Raw genomic sequence first — 7890 nt, 5'->3', positions numbered from 1 at the left:
CGTTTATACCCATCGCTAGGCATATTACAAAATCAGCATTTAAGAAAAAAATACCATTAACACAGACCCGCGCCCGCACGCCTATATTTATACATACACACACAATTTACTAACTGACATACTCTTCTTTCAATTGTATTGAATATGAAATAAATAACGGAATCATTCATTCTCTGACTTCAGTAATATCAATTTCCACGTAGAAGCCTGTATGAATGTTGGTGCAAACAGATACAGTTAAACGGCATCCATATTCAGCGCTCTAAACACCTGCACCAAATCCACTAAAGTTTTATTGTATATTGATTTCCAAATTATATTCAAATAACTATATCCTAAATAATAGAATAGTCCAGTGTAATACCCTCATAGTGGCAATCATTTGGAATTTGGATGGAGTATTTCAAACAACGTAGCTGTCTCATTTTCTCATGTGCATCTGGAGTGTGTGCATGTATTGGAACAGAATATCGATGACGTTTTAGGTAATTGGTAAGGCAAAACTTATGAATCAGAACAACTGACCTCTTTCTATATACCACTGGACTGGCGGCTGTCAAAGTGCTTTTGCGCCTGTTTGATATTCGCCATTTTGGCGCTGTTGGCCATATAGCGAGAGTCTGCGGTACTAAAACTAGTGATAACAACCTCAGCCAACATCGATAGATGGTGGTAAACTATTTACGAAATAATTGTGTACTTTGTAACGTTGATTCTTGAAGTATAAATAACACGTGAAATGAACGAAATTAATTCAAAATGCAAAAATACTTTAGACTATTGTACGTTCTTTCGCAGCCATTTGTATTATACGTCAAAATTAGTTCTCTGGACGCTCGTAAGTTGCGCTTCAAATAGGCACAAAAAATTTGCTGTCAAACATGTGGAACACCTTATCCTGTGGTATATAAACAGGTCAGTAATCAGAACTCTCAAACCATCACTTCACTTCGTGATTTTTCATCACTAATCAAATTGTTTTTTGCACCTCAGAATTAATTTATTTGGCGGAATAGGCTAAACACCAATCTATTTAGCAAAGTTTTTTGCCTCTTCTATACACATATAAATTAATTATTCTCTCATTTATTTCTTTGTAAAGTTTTCAACAGTCCAACTATTAAGGAGAATATTTTTTCAAATCGTCAAATTCAGAATAAATTTTATTTTTATTGTATTTAGGAGATAACCTTCCTCGTATTTTGGTTCCGGAGCATGAAATGTTTTTTTTTTTTATTTAAGAGAGGGGAAACGGGTAAGTCGATCACGTGATGAAAAGTGGTGAGGTAACCCAATGGTGGTGGACAATCCGCAATGCGATGGATTTTAGAGATCGGGTGTACTAAGATCGCTTTCCATAATTTTTGGATTGCGCCTGATGAGTTAGAGAACGCGAAAAACGGGCAAGGATAAAACGTCACCAATAAAATTTTTCTCGTTTTTCGTTCTTCTCAGGTCAGAGGTATAAATTTTCAAATGGGTGGTAAATTTGAAGTTCACCAAGTGATGTTTAAATCCTGTTTTGAATAAAAATATTTGAATTTTAATTTCATTGATTTTAATTAATACCTTATTTAATTATAATATTATTCTATCCACAAAATTAAAATAGCACGAGAATTAAAAAATTAAGGATTTTGTTTTGTTACGCCAAAGAAGTAAGTATAAATTTTCGCGTGCGTACATAAGTACCTAAGTGAACACACCTTTATTTTTCACGCACATCTCAGATTTTTTTATATAGAGGGCGAATGTCGTGAGTCATTTGTTTTTGCCCCACTCCGCAGCGCGTCAGAGATATAACTAATAACTTTATTTTCGATGAGGGCAGCGCAGGACCGATCGTCATAGAGATCTTTGGGGGAGGCATTCTTCCAGCAGTGGAATTTTTCCGGCTGATGATAATGAGACTTTATTTATCCAAGTAAAATAAGTTTTTTTTTTTTAACTGCGGAGTACCACCAGTCCTTGGCGCCGTAATTCGCATTCGTAGAAAAACCATACATATGATAATGTCCCAACAGCATCCTAATATAGCTGATAGGTTGAAGACGGCAAGACGGTGCCTTGTGTGGAGGCGATGACGGAAACCAGCTCCAGCTGTCCTCTGTCACCCTAGACGCGCGGAAATGGGTTTGCCTGTGTCTTTTATGTTTATATTTAAAGGGCTTTTTGATTATCGTTTATTAAAAGAGTTTAAGTCCAAGACGTTATAAAAATACAACTACTAAACAAAGAAGAAAAATCAGAACCTTAAAACTATGTTATTTTACCTATAGAGCTTACAGGCATCATGCTCGCAAATCTTTTCTTACGAATATTAATCCTTTTTTTATATGTTAGCTGACCCGACAGACGTTGTATATAATAAATAAAATATTGTTTTTATATGAATTTGTCAATAATAACATCAAAAATTACTTCGTAAAATATGGACCCTGCTGTCGTAATGAAATTGTTTCACAACAGAACTGTCAAACCGTGCGTCAATAAATTCTCTCATAGAAATTATGAATGGACACATCAAAGAAAAAACAAATTTGTTGTTTTTATTTAATTTAGCAGCATTTTTCTATTTATTCACCTTTTAAACCTTCTCTGGACTTCCACAAATAATTCAAGACCAAAATTAGCCAAATCGGTCCAACCGTTCTCGAGTTTTAGCGAGACTAACGAACAGCAATTCATTTTTATATATATAGATATGAAAATAAGGGACGAGACGAGCAGGAGTGCTATGCCCTGCCCATTACAATGCAGGGCCGCTCAGGATTCTTGAAAAACCCAAAAATTCTGAGTGGCTCTACAATTGCGCTCGTCACCTGAGACATAAGATGTTAAGTCTCGTTTGCCCAGTAATTTCACTAGCTACGGCGCCCTTCAGACCGAAACAACCCGTGTTTACATCACGGCAGAAATAGGCGCCGTTGTGGTACCTAGCCGGTAATCTAGCCAGCATCCTGTAAAAGGCAACGGAGCCTCCCACTGGTAATTAATTATAATAATACTTGCAACAATATCATTAAATTATCTGTGTAAATAGATATTTTTTCCCAATTTATAATGTTCTCAAAGAATAATATAACATGTACGACCTTGAGTTATATAATTGAAACACCAACTACAATAATTATTTATAAAACTTGTGTTACTTGCGATGTCTACGTTTTTGTAGTTGTATTTATGAGTTATGATCATACGAGGCAACCTTGGCGACTGCCTGCAAGGTTGGTTCTCAACAAAAAATTGGAAATAAATAAGTCTTCTTCAATAATAAAATTTGTCTTTCCTTATCTTTTTAAATCTAGTTGGATGTTAACCACCCTTAATAAAATTTACATGTAACTTTTTTATGACAATAAGGGTCGAGACGAGCACGACGTTCAGCTGATGGTAATTGATACGTCCTGCCCATTATAATGCAGTGTCGTTCAGGATTCTAGAAAAACCCAAAAACTATGAGTGGCACTACAATTGCGCTCGTCACCTTGAGACATAATATGTTAAGTCTCATTTGCCCAGTAATTTTGCTAGCTATGGCGCCCTTCAGACCGACACAATAATGTTTACACATTACTGCTTCACGGCAGAAATAGGCGCCGTTGTGATACCCAAAATCTAGCCGGCATCCAAGAACAGCCTTATTGAGTTCTGATTTATATTTAAAGACAACGAGGTCTGTCGTAAATTACGATGAAGCTTTATATGTTACCGCATTTATAAAAATAAATCACCATAAACTCTACACATTGCCGTTAAATGTTAGTAGAACTACACATAACTGTTATGGTTTAACACCATTTAGGTTCGTGTAAGGCTGAAGGCATAGATTGTGCCGCATTTTTTTAAAACTAGCACTGTATGGCGAAATTCAGGCAATATATTACGGAGTTTAATTAAAATACTTCATAAAGGATTAAAAACGCATGTTATAGTAAGCAATTTATTATGTTATTGCGTAAAATTATTATTTTTATAGTCATACTTACCAATTCTTCAACTTTTCTTAACTTGTGTGACAACTTCGTGGCAACTTTCTTGATAAGTCAGTTCACACTGTCGCCACACAATTGTCAATACGACGCTACAATGTTAAAAACTGATGAATATCACACAATATGCTCTACAAATACCATATTTATTTAATTGTTTTTTTTTGTAATAATTGCTTTAGGTACTATTGCCCAGACCAGGACCTACATTACCTACCTACCTACCTACAAAAACTTCACATAAAAAGTTTTTTCGTCAACATGGGTTTTCCCAGAAGTCCATTCGCAAACTAGAGTCTTCTGGAGCTTAAAAAGATGAGTCATGCTTGAGAACGGACGCTGCTTATATTTACATACATATATTTGCTGAAATGATTGCTTGCTTTATTTATTAAAGGCGACCCATATGGCCCGATGGTTATGGTGACCCTGACTTAATAAGGTAGGGGTCCCGGAATCGAATCCCGGTAGGTGCAATCATTAATATGATGAATATGAATGTTTGTTTCCGAGTCATGGTTATATCGTTACTTGGCACTGTTAAAACAGGCAATGTATTTAATATACCTTATTTGGGGCTAACTAACTTGTGTGTGTATTAATTATTATTATTTATTTCCAAAGTGTACAGACTGATGCATCCACTGTACTTGAAACTGTTTTAAAGTTTTTTTTTAATGGTATTAAAATTTTGTCACTTTTAAATTTATACTTCTTTAGGCATGTTATGAAAAAATTATGAGAGTGAAATTTTAAGATGCGCGCGTATCACTGTAACACAAAAGTGTTCAACAGGGTGAAGTTGGTTCCTAAGATTTTCTGACGTTTGCGATATTCGTTATTTTTTTTTGGTTTCTTCATCCATTATTAGGATAGGCAAAGGTTTGGCACATCGTTGCAAGAATTTTATACAATAATATTCTTTCTAGAAACATAGAATAGCACGAGGAATAAATAATTTTAAGGATTTTTGCTTTTTTAGGCCAAAGACGACTAAATTTATGACCTGAATAAATATACTATTATTAAATTTTAATATGCATTTAAATGTTATAACAAGCGTTGTCAATAGCACAGAATTGTCAGTTGAAATACATTGAGAGCGCGCCGTATTATTTATAGTAAAGTCAGCTGAGAATTGCTTAATGTAAATGCGGAGACATGTGAGGACTGGGGGCAGCCGACGTTTAATGTTTATCGTGACTCGCGAGCGATAACCGGCGCCTACAACTCGTTTCACTCCTTGTTTAATTAAAGAAAATACACCGATTAATAGTGTTGTGGATCACCGTGAATGAATGTGAAGTGAAGTGGTCATTATGAGGAGCGACTTGATGCCGCCGCTCGAGTTGGAGGGGACTGACTATCTCCTCTCCTCAACTATTAGGATCGAAGACAATTTTCTGCAGAATATACTCGGTGAGACTATGCTAGATGTATCAATATACCCACGTAAGTATTGTATAAACTACACAGCACTAAATCAGAGATCGTGAAGACCTCTTTAAACATATTATATGGAAGTATACCTAGTTACAAATGTAGAAATACACACACTTTTCGCAGTTACCTCAACGGTAATATTCTACAAATAACAGCACCAAGAAACCGGTACTAATTTAAACCTTAATAAGTATATGGCCTCGATTGGATCGTTTATTGACTTTTACATAATCAAATAATATCATATAAGTACTTAATAAAATGTTTCGTAGTATTTGCTGGAAAAACATATTCGTAGAGCATCCAATTAAATAGTACAAGAATATGGAACCTGATACTTATTATCCAATCTTCTTAATAATTATATGTGAAGAATTCAGTGCCATCGCTGGCATTTATTAATTAGCTTAGAATCTCATGGTTCAGTTGCATATTTTAAGTTGGGATCATGTAATTACTTAAGCCAGCATAATTATTATTATCTTCATGATATTGTTTTGTTTTTGTTCATAAATCTTCGTATGAATGGTAATCTATACTAATATATAAAGCTGCAGTGTTTGTTTGTTTGTTTGCTTGAATGCGCTAATCTCTGGTACAACTGGTCCGATTTGAATGATTCTTTCAGTGTTGGGTAGTCCATTTATCGAGGACGGCTATAGGCTATTTTTTCAAAATTAGGGATCCGTAATAAAATTGCTATTTTGTAACACAAGGTGTAAAATCGAAAACCTATTTTTGCGTGCGCTGCAAAAACTATTGACAATAGAACAAAATGATGTACAGGCTATAATATAGGCAATATTTTATTACTTATAAAACTATCGCGTGAATTATACTTTATATGGCAAAACAACGTTTGCCGGGTCAGCTAGTGAGTGTTAAGGCGCGGTCATACCTCAATATCCACAAAAATTGGTTTCTTAGAGAGACGATTTCAACATAACGCAATGAAAATATTCCGACGCAAAAAATACAGTACACAAAGAAGGACCTAAAGAAAAATTTGAACCGAATAGAATTTTTACAAATAATTTGAAATATCAAATAATAAATATGGAAGTTGCTTCCCAAAAATAAACTTTGGAGTTTAAAAATCTCTGAATTTTCAGCGATAACAACATCTTTTTTTAAAGAATTAGTATTTTTCTTAAACTTAAACCGAACAATTGTTGAATTTAATATGTATATTTTGAATATGCAAAAGAAACCAAGTAAAATAAATGCCCATTTGCAGCTTAGCCACATGATCAACACAAATATTGTACTATTGGTTATAGCGTCTACAATCCAAGTCAGTCCACGCCTTAAAATTATTGTCATGTTTTCGCGAAAAAGCGCTTTAAAGTCCAGTAATAAATGTCATATTGTGTGGTCACTTTCATAGAAATACAGCACTAATTCCAATAATTAATTTTAACATATATTTCATTACTCTATGTAAAATCTAGTGTTAACAAAAAATTAAGTGCTGTGTTGATGTCATGTATAATAAACCTAGTGTCACAGGTCATTGTTAAATTTAATAGCTATATTTATATTGACGTTAATAATCACGGGATAAATTAATATGGTATTGTATAAGGCCTTGTCCACAAAGAAAAGCAAAGAATATAATTTATATATAAAAAAGAAAAGAAAGATTTTTTTTGCTATCGATTGATAAAGGAGGAGTAGGAGTAACAACTTTAAAAATCTAGAACAGTGCACAGTTTTTTTTTTGTAAATTGTTTCCCACCATCTATCGATGTTTGCTGAGGTAGTACCGCAGACTCTCGCTACATAGCCAACAGCGCCAAAATGGCCAATATCAAACAGGCACAAAAGCACTTTGACAGCCAGGACTTGCGGCTGTCAAAGTAATATAGTAGAGGTCAGCGCTATTATTATAATTACCATAATAATGTCACAGGCTGTCGTAGATAGCCGCTATTGAGTAATGAGATAGTGTATTTTATGATAAGGCTGAACAGCAGACAATACCTTAGACGAGTTAACCACTGGATACGCGACTCATGAAGAATATGTAAGATCACGACCGACCAATTTTCACGTAATAATTGTCAAATGATAACAGTAGTGCTTATTTATATAGACAATTGGAAACAAGGCTATCAGCTCAAACCAAAGTATAATAAAATAAGATTATTTAAATCATTAATCAATATTATAAATAATAATATTAATATTTAAATCAATAATTTATTCTTAGATTTATGTGCAAAATATTTTCGTGACAGATCCTATCAAAACTCATATGTCAAAAAATGACAGTAGTGCCGTAATCCGTTTATGAGATTGAACGAAGTGATAAAACTCTCTATGTATGAGATACTGTGATTAAGTCTTAGCACGCACTGCGATTAAACGCATGCTTTTAAACGTAAGTCTGAAAACGCAAAAAAATTAACACATAGCTTTCTATACAAGCGCACGCATTAGCGATATTTTTCAG

The 7890-nt window shown here is 34.2% G+C and overlaps 1 protein-coding gene across 2 annotated transcripts in view; it reads left to right on the top strand.

The window, feature by feature from the left end:
• Positions 1-5198: 5198 nt before the first annotated feature.
• LOC126972172 (transcription factor HNF-4 homolog) overlaps positions 5199-7890 on the top strand; it is a 105089-nt gene continuing 102397 nt past the window's right edge. Inside the window, exon 1 of one of the 2 annotated variants that reach the window (XM_050818785.1) lies at positions 5199-5411. In XM_050818785.1, the coding sequence (XP_050674742.1) occupies positions 5312-5411 (100 nt within the window). In that variant the 5' untranslated portion in view covers positions 5199-5311. Of the gene's footprint in view, positions 5445-7890 lie in introns of both variants that reach the window. The other variant, XM_050818784.1, reaches the window with a different exon arrangement.

The sequence above is a fragment of the Leptidea sinapis genome, chromosome 25 (assembly GCF_905404315.1).
Source record: "Leptidea sinapis chromosome 25, ilLepSina1.1, whole genome shotgun sequence".
Taxonomy (NCBI): Eukaryota; Metazoa; Arthropoda; class Insecta; order Lepidoptera; family Pieridae; genus Leptidea; species Leptidea sinapis.
The sequence above is the reverse complement of the archived record's forward strand: the minus strand, read 5'-3'. Positions and strand labels throughout refer to the sequence as shown.